The 22,319-nt window shown below is 54.8% G+C and overlaps 8 protein-coding genes across 8 annotated transcripts; 4 read left to right on the top strand and 4 right to left on the bottom strand.

The window, feature by feature from the left end:
* Positions 1–158: 158 nt before the first annotated feature.
* Positions 159–2,513, top strand: CCM_05854 (bifunctional purine biosynthetic protein Ade1, putative; the record flags this gene model as incomplete). Its single annotated transcript, XM_006670998.1, has 1 exon — positions 159–2,513. The coding sequence occupies one exon, from the start codon at positions 159–161 to the stop codon at positions 2,511–2,513; it is 2,355 nt and encodes a 784-aa protein (XP_006671061.1).
* Positions 2,514–4,067: 1,554 nt separating this feature from the next.
* On the bottom strand, positions 4,068–4,571 carry CCM_05853 (uncharacterized protein; the record flags this gene model as incomplete). The annotated part of the gene is made up of 1 exon (XM_006670997.1): positions 4,068–4,571. The coding sequence occupies one exon, from the start codon at positions 4,569–4,571 to the stop codon at positions 4,068–4,070; it is 504 nt and encodes a 167-aa protein (XP_006671060.1).
* A 2,298-nt stretch (positions 4,572–6,869) lies between these two features.
* On the bottom strand, positions 6,870–9,052 carry CCM_05852 (Pth11-like protein; the record flags this gene model as incomplete). The annotated part of the gene is made up of 7 exons (XM_006670996.1): positions 6,870–7,266; positions 7,314–7,786; positions 7,833–7,906; positions 7,951–8,004; positions 8,053–8,395; positions 8,470–8,722; positions 8,820–9,052. 7 exons carry the CDS (start codon positions 9,050–9,052, stop codon positions 6,870–6,872), a joined length of 1,827 nt encoding a protein of 608 aa, XP_006671059.1.
* Positions 9,053–9,753: 701 nt separating this feature from the next.
* Positions 9,754–11,434, top strand: CCM_05851 (FAD-binding, type 2; the record flags this gene model as incomplete). The annotated part of the gene is made up of 5 exons (XM_006670995.1): positions 9,754–9,825; positions 9,876–10,304; positions 10,356–10,527; positions 10,562–10,867; positions 10,917–11,434. The coding sequence occupies 5 exons, from the start codon at positions 9,754–9,756 to the stop codon at positions 11,432–11,434; spliced, it is 1,497 nt and encodes a 498-aa protein (XP_006671058.1).
* Positions 11,435–12,595: 1,161 nt separating this feature from the next.
* On the top strand, positions 12,596–14,265 carry CCM_05850 (uncharacterized protein; the record flags this gene model as incomplete). The annotated part of the gene is made up of 3 exons (XM_006670994.1): positions 12,596–12,907; positions 12,954–14,113; positions 14,166–14,265. 3 exons carry the CDS (start codon positions 12,596–12,598, stop codon positions 14,263–14,265), a joined length of 1,572 nt encoding a protein of 523 aa, XP_006671057.1.
* A 1,207-nt stretch (positions 14,266–15,472) lies between these two features.
* On the top strand, positions 15,473–16,754 carry CCM_05849 (uncharacterized protein; the record flags this gene model as incomplete). Its single annotated transcript, XM_006670993.1, has 2 exons — positions 15,473–15,816; positions 16,163–16,754. The coding sequence occupies 2 exons, from the start codon at positions 15,473–15,475 to the stop codon at positions 16,752–16,754; spliced, it is 936 nt and encodes a 311-aa protein (XP_006671056.1).
* Positions 16,755–17,474: 720 nt separating this feature from the next.
* CCM_05848 (uncharacterized protein) lies at positions 17,475–18,254 on the bottom strand (the record flags this gene model as incomplete). The annotated part of the gene is made up of 1 exon (XM_006670992.1): positions 17,475–18,254. One exon carries the CDS (start codon positions 18,252–18,254, stop codon positions 17,475–17,477), a length of 780 nt encoding a protein of 259 aa, XP_006671055.1.
* Positions 18,255–18,861: 607 nt separating this feature from the next.
* CCM_05847 (kinase-like protein KLPA) lies at positions 18,862–21,308 on the bottom strand (the record flags this gene model as incomplete). The annotated part of the gene is made up of 3 exons (XM_006670991.1): positions 18,862–20,624; positions 20,671–20,796; positions 20,849–21,308. 3 exons carry the CDS (start codon positions 21,306–21,308, stop codon positions 18,862–18,864), a joined length of 2,349 nt encoding a protein of 782 aa, XP_006671054.1.
* Between the last annotated feature and the right edge of the window lie 1,011 nt (positions 21,309–22,319).

Raw genomic sequence — 22,319 nt, 5'->3', positions numbered from 1 at the left:
GTAGCGAGAAAATGTAGAATCTTGCGCTAGTCTATATATGGTTAGATCAATATTGATTCTGCTGCCGTCCCGCTTTCGACAGGGTCTTTTACATGAAAGGCATTTCACGACGACGGAAATGTCGCATGAGGACTGTCATACCAATAAACGGCTTCACAATGTCGAAACTTTGTATTCTACTCATCGGAAACGGAGGCCGTGAGCATGCTCTGGCCTGGAAGCTCAGCCAATCCTCCCGTGTCGAGTCCATTTTTGCTGTTCCTGGCAACGGCGGCACTGCTTCTTGCCCCAAAGTCTCGAATGTGACCTCAGTTTCTGCCGATGACTTCCCCGCACTTGTCAAATTTGCGCAGTCGAATGGTGTCAACCTTGTGGTCCCCGGTCCCGAGGCTCCTCTGGTCGATGGCATCGAGGGCTTCTTCCGCGCCGCGGGTATCCCTTGCTTCGGTCCCTCTAAGGAGGCTGCACGCCTCGAGGGTAGCAAGACGTACTCGAAGGACTTTATGAAAAAGTACAACATTCCCACTGCTGCATATGAGAACTTTTCCGACTTTGAAAAGGCCGTTGCCTACATTGACGGTATCCAGCACGATGTTGTGATCAAGGCTACCGGTCTTGCTGCCGGCAAGGGGGTCATCATCCCGCAGACCAAGGATGAGGCCAAAGCTGCGCTCAAGCAGATCATGGTTGACAAGGAGTTTGGGTCTGCCGGAAGTGAAGTTGTCATTGAGGAGCTCCTGCTCGGAGACGAGCTCAGCGTTCTTACGTTCTGCGATGGCTACTCCATCCGTTCCCTGCCTCTGGCGCAAGACCACAAGCGTATCTTTGACGGCGACCTCGGTCCCAACACGGGCGGCATGGGTTGCTACGCTCCTACCAACATTGCCACCAAGGAGCTCGTGGAGCGTATAGAAAAAGAGATTCTCGAGCCCACAATCTTGGGCATGCGCAGAGAGAAGCAGCCATTCCGGGGTGTTCTCTTTACTGGTCTGATGATTACCGCCACCGGACCCAAGACGCTCGAGTACAACGTTCGCTTTGGCGACCCCGAGACTCAGACTGTTCTTCCTCTACTCTCTGCCGAGACTGATCTTGCCGAGATTATGCTTGCCTGCACGGGCGGCTACCTGGACAACTGCAACATTACCATTGAGAACAAATTTAGCGCCACCGTAGTCCTCGCTTCCGGAGGCTACCCTGGACCATACGCCAAGGGCACTCGCATGACCGTCACAGAGCCTCCTGCTGGCAGTACCATCTTCCACGCTGGCACAAAGCTCGACGGCGAGCAGCTCCAGACCTCGGGCGGTCGTGTCATTGCCATCAACTCTGTCGGAGACTCTCTGCGCAGTGCCGTCGACGCCTCGTACGCGGCTCTGGCGGCCAATGTCATCCAGTTTGAGGGCATGTTCTTCCGCAAGGACATTGCTCACCGTGCTTTCCGCGCTGCCAGCAAGGAATCCATGACCTATGCGCAGGCGGGCGTGGATATTCAGGCTGGCAACGATTTCGTCGAAAAGATCAAAAAGGCAGTGGCCAGCACCAAGCGCCCTGGTGCGGATGCCGAAATTGGTGGATTCGGCGGCGAGGTTGATCTGTCTGCTGCAGGCTACCCCAACGCGCCTGTTATTGTCGGCGCCATTGATGGCGTCGGTACCAAGCTGATGATTGCCCAAGATATGAAGAAGCACGACACTGTCGGTATTGACCTGGTCGCCATGAATGTCAACGATCTCATTGTTCAGGGTGCCACGCCTCTCATGTTCCTGGACTACTATGGCTGCAGCAAGCTGGATCTTGCCTCGGCCGCCGCTTTCGTCGAGGGCGTCGCCGACGGCTGCCGACAGGCCGACTGTGCTCTGGTCGGCGGAGAGACGGCGGAGATGCCCGGCATGTACCAGGGTGAAGACTACGATGCCGCCGGGTGTGCTGTCGGCGCCGTCACCGAGGACGCCCGGCTCCCCAAGCTAGCGGCCATGGTGGAAGGCGATGTTCTTCTCGGTCTCGGCTCCAACGGCGTCCACTCCAACGGCTTCTCTCTCGTGCGCCGCATTGTGAAGAGCGCCGGTCTTGGCTACACGGATGCCGCCCCCTGGGACCAGGGCAAGAGTGTCGGCGAGTCTCTGCTGACGCCGACGCGCATTTACGTCAAGACGCTGCTGCCAATTCTCAAGGACATCAAGGGGCTGGCGCACATTACCGGCGGCGGCCTCCTCGAAAACGTCCCGCGCATGCTGCCAGCGTCGCTCACGGCTGAGCTCCACTATGGCTCATGGCAGATGCCTGCCGTGTTCCAGTGGCTCAAGACAGCCGGCAACGTGGCGCCGGTGGAGATGTGCCGCACGTTCAACAGCGGCATTGGCATGGTGATTGCAGTGGACGCTGGCAAGGCAGCTGCTGTGGCCGCGGCGCTGGGTGAAGCTGGCGAGGCCGTCTACACGCTCGGGCAGTTGGTGAAGCGCGCAGAAGGCCAGGTCGGCTGTGTGATTCAGAATCTGGACAGCTGGCAATAGGTTGGCTCTTTGTAGGGGTTGGCACTGCCGGACAGGCGAGAGATGCCGTACCAGAAAAAGCATAAACATTCATATACGAAGTATCAGTACAGCATTGTTGGGTTTGCGGGATTTTTATTGAATTTAAGATGAGCTACGAATTGATACCAATGCCGGTGCAATTTGCAGCGGCAGATGATGCAATATGATGCGACCAGTGCAGTTAATTAATCCGGAGATGATACTGGCAAACTCGTCGCACCCTGCGACCAAACGCCAGTTACAAGAGGTAGGTACGTACCTAACGTTACTCGGCTGCAGCCGGGTGGCTGGTTGAGATGATTAGGGCTAGGACCCGCCTAGGTTAGCGCCACGACTCAAGGCCGCGCGACGGATTTCTCCCTTTCGAAGCCTCCATGACGGCTGCGTGGACGACACGAAACATCGCCCACGCGGTGTTGATGACCGGACCCAAGGGCCTCACGATACTTCGTTGCGGGTTCCGAAAGCCATTTCCACTTTGGCGACAGAGTGCCCGCCTCCTGAGAGGCAGCCAACCCCTCGGCGTGAGGCCGACTGCTTGACCAGCTTGCTGTGTCTCAGAGCTTTGAAATCAACAGGTAGGTCCGTTGACAGTGACGCGTGCTTCTCTTCCGCCGTAGTCTGTCGTCTTTGGCCACGCTCGATCACGCAGCCCTTTGGGGCCTTGGTGTGCTGATCTTGAGCTGGATGCTCGCGGCCCTCGGGCGGCGAGTACGAGACAAGAGTGACTCCCAGGCAACGCTTTTTGAGTACGGAACCTTCCAGTGTCTATTTTAGCGCATGAAGGATTTCGTAATTTATCAGTTGCCACATTTGACGTAGTACATGTAGTCGCAGTTTGAGAGGCTGGAGCACGATGGCTCGGCCAACTGTTGCCAATTTCGCTGGTACGATGGAAACTGTCTTGATCATTGGGGGAATGATGGTTGTGCGGCACAATCTGCCATGCAACGCCGCTGGTGCTACCCAAGGTAGAGCTGGCCGATGCGATTTCCGATGTGAAGACGGCCGCTACATACGTGGCTTCTGTTGTTGAATTCTTGTACTACACAAAACCAGGAGGCAGCCACGAACAAAAAGAACGAAAAGAACAAAAAATTATGAATGCCGCGGGGCTGTGTATTTTGCTGCACGGGGCAGTCTACCCAAGTATCGCTCTATGCATAAACGCCTATATAGATCATGACAAATCATGACAGATTATGAAGCAAAAAAACCATGAAACAATTCCCGTTGGCCTGTTCTATTGGCACCGATCGGAGCGCTTCCAATCAGTATCGCAGTGTCGTATCCGGAGTAAAAGCAAGTCGGAAAATCCCCCGACGAAAAAAAAAAAAAACTAGCATATATATGTGTGGTCTGCTGTACCAAGCAGAATGTATGGACAAGAAAATGGTGTAAATGCGAGAAATACAGCCCGTGTATCTGTATGGTGTTGGTCGACGCGGTCAAGGTGACTCGTCGCGCGCTGTTCGAGGCAATTATACCGAAAGCGGCACCAGAATAATGGTCGTTGCGCCTTGCAGGGACTAATTACTCTTCCCGTGACGAGTCGGTGGCCGAGGAGGCGTTGGAAGAAGGGGTGGTGCTGCCGCGGCTGACGGGATCGAGGTCGAGGGAGCCGCGGCGCGTGCAGCAGGGACTGACGCCGACGAAGCTCATTGTCTCAATCTGTGTCGGGTCGGAGGCGCCAAACGTCATGCTGAAGTGGGAGAGCATCTTCTGGTGGCGGATGTTCTGCGTGGTGAGCGGACGGTCGCGGGGGTGCGTGCGGCGACGGCTGCCCTGGGCGGCGGCGGCCTTGCGTTCGCGCTTCTCGGCGCGCTCCTTTTCCTTGTCCTTGCTGTCGGCCGAGGAGCCAAAGGTGAGGACGCGGGCGAGACGGGACGATGTCTTTTCGAGCTGGGGCCCGTCGTGGGAGGAGGAGCTCTGGCTGGTGGTTGCGGTGGTGGTGGTGGTGTTGGATTCGGACTGGGAGATGGTGTCGGAGGCTTCGGACTTGCGGAGCGCGCGACGGACACGGTCACGGATCGCCATGGCGGCTGCGGAACCCCGGGGAAAAAAAAAGGGCGAGTTTGGGACGTTGGTGATGGTGAATTGAGAGCTGAGAAGGAATGCAAAATGATGTGGTTTGGCAACGGAGCGGGTTTTAGACGGACGAAGGGATTGGTGGTGGTTTGTGTTGAGGTGGCGGATTGACAGTGGCTGTGGGAAGGCTGGCGCGTCGACGGCTTTCGGTGTTGAAACTGAAGCGAGCAACAAGCGAGAAGAGTGAGTGACAAACCCTGGGTTATATTATTGAACAGAGAGTGGAGCATTCCGTGTCTGTTTGCAGAGCTTTTTTTAGTTACTAGTTCTTTTCATTAGTCTCTTCAGTTTCTGCAGCGAAAAAGAGCCTTGTTCTTTTGGTCGGAACCTACTAGTTAAGGTACCTTGGTATGGAGTACAAAGGGTGTGCAGCGCTTGCCCACGGGGTTTTTGGTGTGTCCGGGGCTCCAGCTCTCACACTGGAGAAAAGCCACTCGCGAGTTGCAGCGGCTGGTGTGAGTGGGGCTAACCTATCAGCACTTGGATATTCTGTCGCGTTTTCCCTTGTACGACTTTGAGTCGGATTGGTTGAATGCTTGAGGCGGAGCATGTCGGGCGAATCATACTAACTAATGTATCGAGTATGTACGAATTAACTAATACGGAGTACCTACCTACTGGGAAAGCAGGTCTCACGGCCCCCGGCATGCTGGGCCAATTGACAAGGCCCTCAGCTTGCTGCCGGCGATACTCGCAGGGGGGCTTTGCGCCCCATCAACCCCCCATCCCCCCCATCTCAATCCCCTGCATTCCATGCGCTCTTTTCCCTGTCCCCAGGCAATTCCAAGGCAAATCGTCTCAACGCTCAAATCTTCCAATGCGTCACAATACCCCGCACTACGAATGCCCTGTGACATCACATAGTTACCATCTCTTTCTTTAAACTTGATTTGGTCTTCCTCTCGTCACCAGCGTTTTACCCGAAATACCACCGGGTGCTGACCGTTGATCATCCGTTACCCGCTCATTGGACGGGACGTTCTAGAATCTAGGTTCGAAGAAACGCCTTCCCACACCAACGTCCACTCCGGCCTCTCCGACGCTGCACACAAAGGACGTCATATCCACCCGACCCGGGCACTCCGCTGGGAGCCTGGTACGGGGGGTGCTAGGACTTTTGCGGTGCATGCCACGATTTTCCACAGCCTGGTAAGAGCTCCGTTTGCTTCTGTTGAGGCTGCTTTCAGGTGGCTTGGGTTGTGCTAGGTCGCTCACCAGACGGCTTCTAGCGCGCGCCGTGGCACGCGAGGAGGCAGTTCCTATTACACAATCCCCCGGGTTCTGCCCGTGTATTGGCCCGACCTCCGTTACCCTGTAGATCCTGTAGATGTTATGTTGCCAGGTTTGGCGCAACTTCTGCGCGGGCCATTGATGGCTTCGTTGCAGTATACACAACTCCTTAGTCCTCGGAGAAAGACCAGGCATATTAATGACTGACAGCTGATAGAGATGGTACCACCGTGGCGGCACATCTACTGGACGCACACACTTCGATATTGGCGCGTATTCACTGTGCCAAGTTAGCCGCGTCGGTGTCGCCTACAAGTTGTTTACAACGTTACTTGCAGCCACAGTACCGGCGACACCCGGTGCCCAGTCCGCAGAGCCGACGCAGCAGATTTTTTTCACGTGGCGTCAACCTCTTCCATGTCGATCAAGTTCGAGATTCTGGACCCCTGTTGCGGACTGCTAGTGGTGGCAATATTCGCCTCAATCGCTGTTCCCGGCCTAATAGCGACCGAGAGCCGTTTACGGCAAAGAGTACCCCGCCGCCCCGACATCGTTACAAAGGATACTGTTGGGATCGAAACGACATCTGCAATTTTTCAGTACTCATTCGTTGTGTAAAAAGTACGAGCCTTGGCATGCGTGATCAGCCACGGTTGGGACTTCGCCCGCCCGTAACTGGGTTGGCGCACTCGGCTTCGCCTAACTGGGGGCACTCTCACACATGTACCGCTGCATCGCATATCGGGCCATGGATATTGCGGTTGGGAAGGATAATGAAACATTGACAGATTGGCTGAGAGATCCCAGTGATGTTGTCTGACCGGTTCAGATCCGCAGGGGGGCACACGTCCTAGATTTGTCTTAGAACAATGCCACGTTACTCAAGCATCATGTGCTATGTAAGTCAAAGCACTCAGAACGTCAGCGTAGCTTTATCGTCGGGGTATCTAGAAATGCAACATAACAAGGTGAAAATCCTACAGAATCAAGCCGTGGCCACTCCCATGCAAAAATCTGTCATGGCTTGTCCTCATCAACCACTCTATCTCTATCTAGCACCGCCTGTTTCGGTATGATTTCTGTAACTACACTATTTGTGCTTCTGTCGTTTCCCTCTCCCCTCTCCTGATCCGCCTCTGTTCCTGCGCTGTCGGTGCCGTCGACGCCTTGCTCTGCCTTGCTGGTGTCCGCGCCTCCGATCGCAAAGAGCTCCATCTCGCTGGCGTCCTCAAACTGCGAGTAGCGCCGGTGCTTGCGCGTGCGACTGCCGCCCCACGTCACAAGGGTGCTCTTGCCCGAGTCTTTGGATGCTGCTGGCGAGTTGGTCCCAAACAGCCCTGGGAACAGGTGCCGCGCGAAGCGTCGCGCCGTCGGCATGCTGCCGCAAATGACAAACAGGTTGCCCTCGACGAATCTGCGATTGTCAGAGACATGCTTGTAGCCGATTTCAGGTATACGTACGTCCACACATTGGCCGGCGCGGCATCCCACGACGGATCCGTGCTTCGAAGCGTTGCGGGAAGATAGACGAGCCGCACAATCGACGTCGCGACCGTGGCCGAGGCAATGGCAAAAATGGCAATCGCGCCCACCTTTTGCGCGCGGTCCATGGCTAAACGCAGCACCATGGGCGTCGGCAGCAGGAACAGCATCACGTCGGTGATGATGTTGGACACGGCTGTCGCCATGTAGAGGATGCCCGCATCGAGGCACCCGCCAGTCTGGATCCGCACGTCAAATGCCTTGCGCACAGGATTGCAGTGGAAGAGCATCAACAAGGTGATGACGGCTGTATATGCTGTGACGATGACGATGCTCACCCAGGTCGCGATGCGGAACCGGCCTTGTGGCGACAGCTGCAGGTAGATGCACAGCAGGGAGAGCTTGGTGAAGCCGTTGCACAATTGGTACACTGGAGCGGCGACAAAGACGAACTGGAGAGGTTAGTTGGGCGCTGTAAGGCGGATTTGATGAACGCACAATGGAATATCGTTCAAACCTCTCGAGGGGCATCTCCCAGGCGTGCGCGCACATGCCGCCCTCTAGAATGGAGTCTGCCAAGTCAGAATGGCCAATTGTGAAAGGGTGGACGGCTTACAGGTGAGAAGGGCTTGCGTGGCCAAGGACATGATCCATCCCAGAAACATGAATGCTAGGTCTCGTCAGCGACGTCTCGATACCATCGGTCGTGCGAGCGTACCATCGTCCATCTGGAGCCCCTTGGAGAGGTACAGTTTGGTGTAGATCCTCTGGCACAAGAAAGCGAGCGCCAGCGGCCCGCCGATGCCAAAGGCCAAGAAATGTTGCAGCCGGTGGTTTTGCTGCGGGTGGTCAAAGTCGGGCGTGACGCCGTCGGGCGGCCGCATCAACACGGTGACGCCGTTGACGACGGGAAAAGAGGCCATGGCGCCGCGAGACGCCCATGTCCTAGAAGAAAGCGGCCCTCGAGGAAGGGCGTCGCCGAGTTGTTCCAACTGGCTCGAAGAGAAGCAAAAAATCGACGCGATCGAGGAGCGGGCGGGAGGCGATCTGGGATGTTGAAGCTAGTTGGGGCGGGAAGGAGAGCCACTGCCGGGACCCGAGAAGCCATCAAAGGGGCAGCTGCGATTTCTTATACCAGATTAGCAAGGAGAACAAAGCGCGTTGATGTTTGGGCGCTGACAACCCAGTAGCCATTTCCGGCCCGATTCCACAGGACGACGGAGCAAGTATTAAACGAGATGTTATCCCATTTCCAAACCCTATTATATCCCCTTGTCTTGCGGCGAACCGGGGTATGGGACAAAGGGTGTGGTGTGAGGTTCCACCACTGCCGTGCTGGCTGCTCATTTGGTGTGCAAAGGCGTGATTCAGTTAGCAAGGGGTCCGCGCTGTAAAATTTTTATTCCTATCCCCAAGAAAACTCCGATTAGCATTGCTCTAGTAATAGAGTAGTAATAGAGTAGTTATATATATTCATAAATTTACATAACTGTAATTCTCTGGTCCATCGCATCGAGTCTTGTTCGTATTTCTGTGAACCCCTGCCGAGTGGTTTCCTGTAAAACAACGAGGCTTTGCATAATCGCGTCCATCCGCTCTAGTATCTGGCGACCACCGTCTACGGCGGGCAAGTTCGCAGCAAGATCAAAGTGATCCGCTGCTTCTCGAAAGCATGAAGCCACATGGCCAAAATCGGGTGCCTGAAGATCACGATCCATCCTGTCCGTGATGATGTAGGATGCTAAAATCACCTCGTGTCACCGCCCGCCTAAATACGCGTGGTCATCTGACCATGTGCCAACACCCCCTGGTGCCTACCCACTACCCCCACTGTACCTACCTAAGTATGCAATACCCCCTCTTAGCCCCCGTGGGTTCATTTCCGACGGACAAGGTCCATCTCGACAAACCATGGCGCCAGCCATCTGCAACACTCAACCTCAACCCGGGAAGCTGGATCTACTTCGTACAATGAACATATCCCAGGTCGTCCTTGCGCCAGACTATTGGGCAGGGAAATCTACCAGTATACAGCTGCCAAGTCTTGTCGAGTCAACCTCAAACCCCATCATCTTCGTCTTGACTCGTCTCATCCATCGGCCATCCACTGCGCCTCCAACCCCACCACCCACCACCTTGCTCGCCAGCACATAGCAGCTGCAAATATGCGCTTCTAGCCCATGAACTGGGTCGAAAAACTTGCGAATTCGGCCACTATTATGCTCCTGTACCACTAGCCAGAACGAGTTCCTTTATACCCGCCGAGAAGGAATTCCCTCATCTTGTCAGGTCTGGCGGTCAAGATGACGCTGTATAAAGCTGGCGGGAACCCCGCGACGGGCCGCTGACGATCCCCGCTCCTCAGACGGAAAGCCACAGACTTTTAACAGCCGAATTACAGTTTCGAAACCGTCTCATCATGAAAGTCTCAGCAGCTGCGTCGATAGCGGCACTGTCGTTTACAGTCTTTGCCACCCCCGGCCCCCGATGTGTACGTAGACATTCCCTCGCCATCCGCAACCAAAAACTCACCACGTGCAGTGCGCCGACCTCGCCGCCGAGCCCTTGCTCCGCAGCAAGGTCTTTCTGCCCGGCAGCGCCGTCTACGACGCGCAAATAGCGTCCTACTACTCGGCCAACGCCGCCCAACGCGCCTGGTGCATGGTGCTGCCCGCTTCGACGGCAGACGTGCAGGCCGTCGCGCGCACCATTAGTCGCCGCCAGTGTCCGTTTGGAATCCGCGCAGGCGGCCACTCGGCGTGGAAGGGCGCGAGCGGCGTCAAGAACGGCATCACGGTAGACTTTAGCCACATGAATGCGACTAGGTATAATGAAGAGACGGGACTCGCGGCGACGCAGCCCGGCGCGCGATGGGGATCCGTCTACGAGACGCTCCATCCGCATAATGTGACGGTGGTCGGCGCGCGCACCTCTGTGGTTGGTGTTGGCGGCTTCACCACGGGCGCTGGCGTATGTACTTGCTCTCTCGGCGTCGCGCGTTGGCTCACTGACCGTCGGTAGTATTCCTTTCATAGCAACGGACACGGGTTCTCTTGCGACAATGTTGCCAATTGGGAAATCGTCCTGGCCAATGGGACTGTCGTTAATGCCAATGCCAAGAAGAATGCAGATCTTTGGAAGGCGCAAAAGGGCGGCTCCGGCAACCTAGGCTTCGTGACGCGTATCGACCATAGTGCGTCTGACCTCCTGTATGAAACGACCAGCAGCTAATGAGACAGTCACCCTGCCTGGCAACCAGCTTTGGGGCGGCTTCACGCAGTACGAGCTCGGTGAACGTGATGCCGTCTTTAATGCTTACCTCAACTTTGTCAACAACACGGAAGACAGCTCACCGAACCAAAATATTCTCGCTTTGCTCTGGGACAACAAGGATGGCTTTACTCTCCGCTCCATTCTCACCAACGCCAACGGCGAGGCAAACAGCACTGCTTTCAACGAGTATCTCTCCATCCCCAACCTTGGCAGTACCTTGACCTCTGGCCCGGAAAAGGACATCATTCCGCAATTCACCGGTCCTACACCTCTCGGCCAATAGTAAGCGCAGAGCAGCTCCTTTCCAAGACAAACCTAACGTCTGTAGTGCGAATTGGTTCACCGCCACGGCCAAGCACACCTTCAAGTCGCTCGCCGCCATTGACGAGCTGCACCACGCGCTCATCCCCAAGCTGCAGGCGGCTGCGCCCGGCGCGACGTTTAGCACTCTCATCTCCCTGCAGCCGCTGACGCCCAGCCTTGTCCGGCACGCGGCCGCGCGCGGTGGCAACGTGCTCGGCCTGGAAGCCGTCGTGGCCGACGGGCCCAAGCTCAACTGGCTCTTTTCCATCACTGTCGACACCGAGGCGCACCAGGCGGCCCTGCTGCCCGTCGCGCAGGCGTTTATGCACACGGTCAACAAAAAGCAGCGCGACTTGGGCACCTACGTCCCGTGGATCTACCTTAACTACGCCTGGCGCGACGAGCAGCCGTTTCCGCACTACGGCGCCGAGAATACGGCGCTGCTGGCCGCGGTCTCGGCCGCGTACGACCCGGATGGCGTCTTTCAGAAGCTGCGCAAGACCGGTTTCAAGTTGAGCGGCTAAGTGCGTGATGCAGGGCACTATGTTTGGCGGGTGTGATGGATTCGAAACGGGACCGGCTCTGTAGAGAGTATTTCTGGCATGATGACATGACACTAACGACTGACGGGTGACGACTGACGGGAAGATATGATGGTTGACGATTTGACAAATGAAGAGTAATGGCTGATGATATAAAGTATAAATGCATGACGAATTCATACTTGACGGAGCTGTGCGCGCGGCTGATTCCTCTTGACAGCCACCCGGAGTGCAGATGCCGATACTACAGCCGTGACTTGAACGATTGGAATACGTACGCGGCTTCCTACCAGCTCGCCCCTAGCGTACGCCATGGCGCTTGTGGCACCACCAACACGGCGCCGTATCGGTGCCGGGCGCTGTCTTCATGAGGATGCGGGTCGGCGGCCGAGACATGACAGCTCCTGCAGATGTGGTTTTTTTTCCCAGCATTTTTGGTCACCTTGATACAGACTGTAATTGAGGACGAGGACGTTTTATCTGCCGCTACTCTCTGTCAGGTTCAAGGACCTGATGCGCAAGATTGACTCTAGTCTGCCCCACGAAGTGTGAGTTATGGATCGGCAGTCTCAAAAACAACCCCGTCGCTGGCGCCACGGCTGGCCAAGAGCTTGCGTGCGCACTTCCAGCTCTACTTTGGTGACCCCTTGATTGCCACCGAGACCAGGGAGGCAGCGATGCCGTTATCCGCGCAGACTGGTCCCCAGCGCCCACAGAGGAGTCTGTGCTTGCGTCACGCTGTTGCGTAGTAACAGAATCAGAACTTTAACGCTCTTTACCCCCACTGATAAATCAAGCTGGTGGGAAAAGACTTGTTTAAATACAACGGGCTGGTCGCGTGCTGCGTTTTGATCCACGTCATTGGCGAGCGCAGTTCCATTGCCCGTCCTCGACAAGTCCATTGGTCATCCAGCGAATCTGGGCACCTCAAACGACACGACTCACACGACACGAGAATTCTTTTTATTGTCGTTCGAGCCAAGGTTCAAGAGATTGCAGGATAATAGGGGTTGAACACTGCCAGCATTGGCTCGCCAGCCGGACCTCTGCGGCCGCACGCGACCAAGGTTTGGCGAAAGCAATGGCTTTGCGGCTCGTAACCAGTTAACCTGAGTTTGCCAGAAATTGCTACACACCTGCTCCATGACTTGCGCTGGGGGGCATCTTGGCGCTCTGCTGCGCTTCGCGTCGCATAGGGTCTTGCGCGCACGCCTCGCGGCCCAAGTTGCAATCTGCTTCATCCTTGTCTACTCCCTGGCCGCGTTTGCGCCGACGTCGCTGTTTCGCGACGGATACGGGCCCTTGCTGTTATGGAGTGGGCGGATAGACCCGTCCATCACAAGATCGACAGAGGACATGCGTGTTGTCGTTTTTGGATCGCAAGATGTAATGGGGAGCGCAGTGTCCGCTTCAGATCCGCGTCGATCGTCATGGACCCTGCAGCTCTGCAAAGAGGTACGAAGCTCCGCGCAATTCACAGAACAGGACTAATCCCGCACAGCTTGGCTGCACGTCATATCGCTCTCTCGTACCATCGGCAGATGCGCAACCCGGATTGGCATCGAACCATCTATACAAAACGTCCACGGACGAGTTCCTGCAGTCTGTTGAAGGCGCGGATCTGCTGCAATCGCCGGCCTCGGATTACGACTTTATCAAATCGCAATACCCAGTTCCCACGACGCCTGACCTCACCGCGCAAGTACGCGAATTTCTTTCCGTACCGCCAGAGAGGAAGCAGTCGCGGAGCACCATTTGGATATTCACCTTTGGAACGTGGGAGGTATGGAACCTTGCCGCGCTACCTATCGTGACGGCGAATGATCTGTTGGACGGCATGGTGCAGCACATTTTTCAGCAGGCGGAGCTCCTCTATCTCAAAGCTCTCAATCCGAGGTCGATTGCATTTTCCAATTTCTGGACCGGCATGGACCTGTCTGACATGAAGAGACTAATGGCCCCGAGCGCACCGAAGAATGTTGACGAGCGAGCCTTGGAGACATTTCGCATACTCATACCGAAGCTGTTCGACATGACCCTGGCACCCGTATGGCAGACACGCCCGGCCCCAACGTATCCTCACACGAGGGCGGAACACATGCGCAACGCCGTAGCCCTGACACATCGCTGGAACGAGCAGGTCGAGCTGCAACTGGCGGCGTGGCAGAATACGTCGCGATCTAAGCCAGACGGCGTGGACAATGAGCACGTGCTGACCACAGCTGACGTACCCACGAGCGACACGGCCATGCAAGACTTGCTGGCGGCCCTGCCGAATGACGTGCGCCCGGAGAAGGGCGCGGCAAATGTCGCCTTTGCGCCGTATCCGAAGCGGATGGGCGCGCAGCTGGCGTCGACGGCGGACGGGATGGCGGCGCTGATGATGAATGTGGAAATGAGGCACAGCGGCGCCCGTGACGCTGTGGGCAACGGCGCGCCGACGGCGAATGCGTCACTGCCGTTTACCAATGCGCGGGAGCCGTGCTTTGCGCGTGCGGTGGACATACCCGAGGGACAGGCAGAGCGCGATGGGATCGCGTGTGAGGCGCCGGATGACTTTTTGTTCCATGATGCGACTACGTTTAACCAGCTAGCGGTGGATGATGTCGCGGCGCGGACGGCGAGATATGTTTTGGATCGTCTCTTTCCGCCTTGGAGCAAGTGAGCTGGGCATCTTGTATATGCTAGAAAACGCTTTATTACCGTTGCTTAGCTTTCGGAAGGAAAATAGAAGCTTTCGAATCTTGGCTATACCCATCAGGTCTCCTTGGACAGTATCGGCCACCTCCTTGTCGGCCCAGCCCTCAGTGTAGCCGCCTCCAAAGTCTGTGATCCACGCGTTGTTTTGCTGGTCAATCCGGATAATAATAAGCAGCTTCCCGAACAACAGAAACGAGGCTGTCGAGTCCCATTCATTATTCAGAACAAAGACACCAAGTCTCCACCTGCAACGCCCGCGGGAGAAGAAAACAAACTCCCCTTAGCTCTCGACAGTATGTTAGCTCTCGACAGTATGTTAGCTCTCGACAGTATGTATAACCTCGTCGAAGGCAATTTACGGCATGGCCAGCCCGTGATTCAATGAGTACTATGACGCTGCCTAGAAGGCTACAAGGCCTCGATGTAGCGCTGGTGGTGGCATGGCTTGACCCCCCCCCTCTCTCCTCTTCTACCTCTCTCACGCGCCCGCCTTTGCAATTTTGCACCCGAAGACCCCAAGATACCCATCTGTGGTGCAGTATGCAGTCAGCGAGTCGGACCAGATGCCTGTCGCATCTCGGCGCTGGGCGAGAAGATGCGCTGACCGCAAAACCCGCAGCGCGTGAGACTATGCCTTTTATGCAAGCAGCCTCTCGGCTCAAGCCGTCAAAGAGAATGCATGAGAGAATGAGGCTTAAACACCCTCTTAGATCCACAGCGGGAACAAACACACCAGCCGTCATCACGCTTACGCCGAGCTTTGTTCTTCCGTCGAGCCACACGGTAACATGCATTCCATTGTGTTTGGGTACCGCCACCCTCATTATCAATAGAATGGTATGGATCTTATCGTCAAAGATTGTGGGTGGCGTTCAGGAGTGCGAAGATAGTCGTGTGACATTCAACTTTGGGTTCTTTCCTCAAGACACAACGTGCCACCCGCACGTTGAACGAGCCAAGAGCAGTCTTTTGCGAGACGAAATGCATCTGCTTTCGATCCCAGGCAAATACGCCCTTCTCTATTCCAGCCGCAAGGCATCGATTGTGCGAATACCAACATCTTCGATTTTCTCTTTCTTAATTTTATTCATCTCAAGCGCTTCACTCACATCCTCGTTAATATTAGCTGGTGAGGACCCTGTTGTGCCAGGCTATGTGGTTGACTACGGTACGGTCTCCTTGAATCGGAAGCACTCTTACAGATTCCCATGTTCTCGGAGCTAACTTGGCCCTCCTTCTATAGCTCCTTTGGTCTGGCTTCACTCCCAAGATCCATTTCGGCCGTCTGACCTGAGCAAACACCTGCAACACACCACGCCCATGGTCAATGAAGAACCAGTCGCAAATCCTGTATCAGTCAGCCTGGATAATCTTGAGCAGTTGAATGTATTTGGAAAGAAAAAAGTAGCCCTTACCTCGAAAGATGATGTAAACAAGATGCCCGAGTGGCTGTGCGGTGAAACCCCAGACGCCAATGGCAAGCTACAGAACGCAACGGCTTCTGTAGTGATTGTCGTGGAAAGGAACTCGGAGGATGTGGACGCCTTCTACTTTTACTTTTACTCTTTTGATCAAGGGGCAAACATGACGCAAGTCAAGGAGCCTCTTGGCAGCTTCATTGGAACTCAGGGTGGTGTGCATTTTGGGAGTCATATCGGAGACTGGTGCGTCGAACCCAATTCCTTGTCGGCCGCATTTCCTAACCAAGCATCATGTAGGGAGCACAATATGGTCCGTTTCCGCGCTGGTCAGCCCACTGGCATCTATTATAGTCAGCATTCAGATGGCGCCGCCTACAGTTGGCATGATGACCGCATCACACTCGAGGATGGCCGGGTACGTCTTCACCACGCAGTAGTCCAAGTTTCAAACCGTTGGCGCTAAAAAGTAACATCCAGCCATACGTATATAGTGCACTTGGCTCACATGCCAATTATCCTGCTTCTGGGTTCGTTGCCTTGGCGCTACATGGTCCATTTCCTACCAAGTACTGACTGATGCTGCGCATAGCGAACAAGAGCATGACTCGATTCTCTTTGACTACTGCGACAAGGGTATTCTTTGGGATCCTGTTGCATCGGCATACTTTTTCCACCTCGATCCCGACAGCTCCCGCCTTACGCGCCTATCTCCATCGGCATCCGACCCTGCAACATCCAACTTGACGTCCTTTTTCTACTTTGACGGGATCTGGGGAGACGACGAATATAGTCAGGATGACCCGCGCCAGCGCAAGGTTCCGTGGGTAGGGCTGAAGCGGTTCGTCGCGGGACCGCAGGGTCCAGCGTTTAAAGGACTTGTGAGGAAGGGACTTTTCCCGAATGACCGCGGGGGCAAGAACGTCCTGCAGCTGGCTGCCGCAGCGTTCATGGCCGTATACCCACACCTCTTCAAGTCCTGGAGAAAGTGGGTGACAATCTTGGGGTTTTGCATGCTTGTGGCGTTGCTGGTCGTGGGCGGACGACGTGTGGCAAAGAGACGCAAGCAAACGAAGCTGGGATATGCGCATTTGGAGGCTGAAAATATCCCGCTGATGGAAATGCCCCTTCGACGTGATGGATCACGCAGTCCACCCGAAATCGGCAGCGACGACACGCACTGAGCAGGGTCAATTATTGAATAGCCGTCACTGCTGAAGACAGACAAAAAGGCGTCACGCTCAATTCCAATCGGCTTCGCCATCTTGGTCAGTCGGGCCTGTCATACTCGAGACACGAAATGGCGAAGAAGTTCGGCGGCAGAAGGAAACTGGAGGCGCTTCTTCGGGACCAACCCACCGAGTTCTCTGAAGCAGCCCAGCTGCAAATGAACTCGCTCCTACTACTTTACGCAGGACGTGTGCTGCAGAAACGGCAATTTCATCACTCTTTCCCCTCCCAGTTTGGACAAATGATTGCGGAACCATCTTGATGGTAACAAATATATGGGAAAATTTGGCTGCATTTGAACGATAGTAGTATAGAGTCTAAGCGATTGTTGCCTGATGACATGAGCACTAAAACTGATGCCGGCGAGCATATAGCGATGCTGAGAATATAGACTAATGATAGAGAAGAGAGAAGATGACGAGGATGGGGTTGGCAGGAAACATGAGATTCACCGCCAAAAAACACAGAGCTACGACAATTAATCGAATTACTCTCTACAGCCTTTTTAACCGAAACCACACGTAGCTTCTATTTCGCCTAGACCATAGCACAAAGCTGGTAGGAAGAGAGTTGCACAGAGCTACGAGACAACAGCTTATCAATGCATAATTCGTCGTTGAGATGCATCTTATTGATTTACCAAATAATAATAAAAACTGACAACGTAGTCGTGGCTATGCTTCCCAGTCCATCGCTTCAACCATCCAATCCCATCCCTCGCCACCATCCTGCGCGTCGTCCACGACAATCTCCTCTGCGGCAACCATACTCGTCGCAACCGTGTAGCCGTTTTCCAGCCCGCGCAGCACCTCGCCCACGATCCAGGCCAAGTCGTACATTTTGAGCGGGGGCGTCTCGCGCCCCTCGGCGGCGTCCTTCCACCGGTTCCGCAGCTCCTTGGCCTTCCACAGGGCCTGGTTCACGTCGCCCTTGCCGAGGACCTCGTGCAGCGGGTTCGTGTGCTCGTCGAGGGCGCGCAGCACGTTGTGGTGGTAGGCGTGCGTGCCGCCGGTGCGTTCCCGCGGGATGCTGACGGCACAGACGAGCAGCAGCAGCACAATCGCCTGCTCGATCCACGCGTAAAACTCGTAAAAGTCAACCTTGAAGTTGCGCTCCGCGTCGTCGGGGGTAAACGTCCACGCCGCGGGTGCCAGCGCCCGCTTGTACGCGGCCTCGAGGTCGAGGAACTTCCAGCGGAGCCGCTGGCACGCCTGCTCGAACCGGTGCAGGGCCTGGGGCGGCGTCAAGACGGCGGCGAGCGTGGTGGACGTGCGGGTGCCGAGCGGCGTGCTGTTGGGCATCGGAAGGGTCGTGGACGGCGGCGCGGGCGGTGGGACAGAGCGTGATCGCGAGCTGTCGTGGACCGTGGACGGTTTGGAGGGCGCACCGTTGCGGGGTCGTTGCTTAAAGGGTGACCATATTGAGCCTTCCAGGCCAACTACGTTTTTCGTCATGTCGAGTCGCAAGTGTTGGCCTGTTGCCGCAGCAAAAATATGAGCAGTTTGAATAGGGAGTCGGCGGGAACGGTCGGCGGCTAAGCTCTTGTGATGTCGGAGAGAAATATACTGAACGATCAAGTCTCACGGTCGCAGTCGGGGCAATCGGGGTGCCCGCATGTTATTTATCGGATTTTTACCGTGTGTCAACACAAAATGGACACATTGGACGCTCTTGCCTTTGTTGGCTTGAGTTTGGAATGTCTCGTGTAGATGGGAGTTGAAGTTGTCGAGGCGAGCGCTAACAAAAACAGCCCCGCCAATCATCATTCGTCAGCCTCGGGGCTGTAACTAATACAACAACACACTGCCAGTGACAAAAAGAAATATTGGGTACGCTTCAATAATAAAATGACCGAATACAATCAAATATAGTCCAGTATTGAATGCACGGTGGATAATATTGACAAATATATATATAAGCTCCATGACCAAAAAAAGAGCCGCGCCAACCCAAAATCAACCCGCTTCCCAAGGTATATTTTTTCGCCCAAAAGTATCACCAGTATCTTTGTAACCAACATGATGCAGTAAGCCAAGGTCAGTCTAGAAGAATGGAGGCGTGCTAGTCGCCTCCCTTGATCTTCTTAGTTGATTTCGCAGTGCCAATATGTGTGTTGTGCACCTTGGTTGCGAATCGTAGACTTGTCAGCGTCTCCTTGAGATGAGTCTCCAACGGCGACACCATGACAAACATGAGAGTCTTGCTGTTCCCCCCTAGACTGTACTGAAGGAGGTGCGTCAGCTTCGAGTTGCGGTACGGAATGTGGCCGGACCCGCGACCGAGCGCCTCAATCACATCGCCTAGACAGCTGAGGCTCCTGTTGATGTTTTGCGTCTCCTTCATGCGGTCGCCCTCAGCCTGCGAGTGCTTGAGGCGCTCCGAACCAGCCAGGTCCACCAGGTTCAGCGTGCCCTCACACTGCTCCCCCGTGGCCAAGTTCTTGCCCACGAGCTTGAGAATGAAGATGCTGTGCGATCGGGACGAGCGCTCATTGGCCTTGGTCGCCGCCACCGACCGATTCTTTTGGGCCTCGCTCAGCATCGTCTCGACAACATCGGGGGAATTTAATGTGACTGTTGTGCAGTTGGTGATGCTGGTTTGCTTGCGCGCTTCGTCGTGGCGGATTTCAAGCCTTTTGGGGTTGCGCTCGTTGGCTACGAGCAGGTCATTTAATTCCTCATTGTATACTTCGACAAAACAGCCTTCCATGGTGTACTCCCAGGACTTTTCCTTTAGTTTCGTAATCGTGTCGTAAATCATGTGTGTTGCGCGAGGAATCATGCCGTCGTTGGAAGACATTGTGTGCGTCTTGCCAGAACCAGTCTGGCCATAACAGAATATGCAGACATTATAGCCATCCAACGCGCTCTGGACAAGCTGTGAAATTTCGCCAAAAATTTCTTCATTTTGCGACTGTGGCATGAAGACGCGGTCAAATTCAAAGGGGTAGTGTTTCCGCGAGACCACGCCCAGACTGCTACGCTCCTCGGGGCCTGCAAGGACAATTTCTGCGGACGTCTTCTCGTCTGGAAAAGTCATACCAGCGCGATCCTCCTCAGGGGCGCTCAGAGGCGGACGTACTCGGCACATGACGCGAATATTGCCCTTGAGTTCCTGATATTTGTTGAACAAGACACGTCTCTCAGTCTCTTCTTTGATAAGCTTATTCCTCGCTTCCTCGGCTAGTCGAAGGGCTTCCTGGAGCCTGGCTTCCATGTTGGCAAAGGCGTCCGACTGAGCCTTGCTACCAGACTCGAGGAATTCCACTTGCGATCGAACAGAATTAAGCTTGGCCTCTAGCGTCATGTTGGCGGCAGATAGTTCTGATAAGCTGGATTGAAGGCTGCCATTGAGACCTTTTTGGCGTTCAATCTCGCTGCGAAGGTGCTCGTTTTCGGCGCGCAAGTCTTGCAACTCGCGCTCCTTGCGTTGTATGCTCGAGTTCATATCCTGGGCTTCGTTTCCCATGCGCGATCGCAGTTCTTGTATCTCACAGTCTTTGCGTTGGCGTTCGTCCTCGAGGGATTTTTCGTGTTGCCGCATCATTGATTGGATGCATTCTTGCTGTTGCTTCTTCTCTTGGTCTCTTAGCAGATCTAACTTTCGCTGAAGATCGTCAACAGCAACATGGTGCTGGCGATTCAGATCGTCTATTGTGCGGGAATGGTCGCGATTTAGGTGATCGACCTCTCGTTGGTTCTTCCATTGGGCGTCGTCAATTTGGCGTCGCAAGGAGTGGCCTTGTTCTCTAGCACTGTCGAGCTCAATGCGCAAAGATTCGCTGCGCTCAGCCAGTTTCCGGCGATCGTCCTCGAGTTCGGCCACTGAGATAGTTAGCAGCTGCAAAGGAAGTCAATTACCGCAACCTACCGCGGGTCTTTGCCAATTCGAGAGCATCATCATGTCCCTTCTTCTGCGTAAGTGTCGTATTGACGATATCCTTCAATTGTTCAAACTGAGACTCCATGTCTCCAACGCGATCATCGACGTCCCAGACTGCAAGACCAGTTAATTTTGAAAAGATGCCCAGCCTTGGGGCTCATCATACCATTTGTGACTGTTTGGTCAAGACGCTCCCCGTGGGAGGTTTTAGGCCGTGGCGGAACGCAGCTCTTTGGTCGCGCAGTTGGGGGGCGAATGCTCGTCTTTGCCGATGGTCGTTCTCTTCCCGGGCCGAAGCTCTTCGCAAAGCTGCCCAAAGACGCTTGGCCAGGATTCTGTCGGTGGGAGGCGCTCGTAAGCGCATGGCCCTTGACGACGTTTGCTCTCGTTGCATAGCTGTGAGGGGCCTTGGGCGGGTATTCGGCGGCGCGGTCGGATAGGAGTTTTCGCTTCGGTTCTGGTTGAGCAGCGGGCTGAGGAATCTCGCGCTTCAAGCCTTTCTTGATACCGCTACCGCCAGGAGCGGGAATGCCTGACTGGCTACGGGCATTATGCTGCGACTCGCTCAGCTCAGAGAGGCCAGCCGAGGGGCCAGGAAGCCTGCTGGCCCTAAAAGAAGCTTCCATGATGAATGTAACGATGTAGGCTGTTCTTGTCGGTCGCGTTGTATGCAGTTATCAAGCACTACATAAACAGTTATGCGCCTTTGTAGTGGGCTGTGGCCTGTCGGTATTGCATGTATTGCATGGGGCAGTCCCATTTACGCGCCACGCTTATTTACGTCAGTTTGGCCGGGTTGCCTAGGGCAACGCATCTGGCTACTCCGTACAATAACCGGTCAGCCTGGTTGACTTGGAATTATTAACGTTTTTATTCTCTCCTCTTGATTATTTTATCGTTCCTATCGTTAACTATATCTACCCTCTTTCTCTTCCGAGAAACTACCAAGAAAGACGGGATACTAAAGTCACTGGCACTGTGATCACGGCGCGGATGTGTAGTGGCACTTATAAACAATTGATTCGATAGTTGTGACTGTCTACTATGAATCAATAATCTAGTTACTGGTTGGTTGCTTTTGACAGCATATGATACAGAAACGTTACGTGATCCTGCTCGCTGTTGAGTCCGACCTAAGTCTTCAACAGGTCTCGTGGGTAGTTATTGAGGAGCTACTGCAAACTACCTAGGTATGTACATACTTAATAAGTTAGCTGCCTATGACAGGCCAAACGGAAGTCCGACAAACTACCTAAGATAGGCGGGGCGCAGATTAGTTATCGGGGAGCAAGACGGCTAAACCGGCTCGCAGACGCCTAGACATCTGGGAACCCACTGGGATAATGAATGAGAAGTTCCGGGTTGAAAGACAGAATGCAACAAGTTCAGAAACCCCCGGCTAGTCATGTGAATCTGGCAGTTTCAGCAGTTGCGGGGTTGCAGTAGAGAATCATTACAGACAGGCTCGCAAAGATATCTCCGCCTCAACACGATCGCGGACGGGGCGGGGAAACGGGCCAACTCGGCAGGGTCAGACCACTCAGGTTTCGCCGAATACAATTGTTCCGGCACGATTCCGAGCAAGAGGTTGGCTAGCTTCAAGCTGGTCCGGCGAGGAGCAAAGGGATGGCAAGCCC

The sequence above is a fragment of the Cordyceps militaris genome (genome assembly GCF_000225605.1).
Source record: "Cordyceps militaris CM01 unplaced genomic scaffold CCM_S00004, whole genome shotgun sequence".
In the NCBI taxonomy this organism is placed as follows: Eukaryota; Fungi; Ascomycota; class Sordariomycetes; order Hypocreales; family Cordycipitaceae; genus Cordyceps; species Cordyceps militaris.
This window is presented reverse-complemented; position numbering and strand designations above follow the sequence as displayed.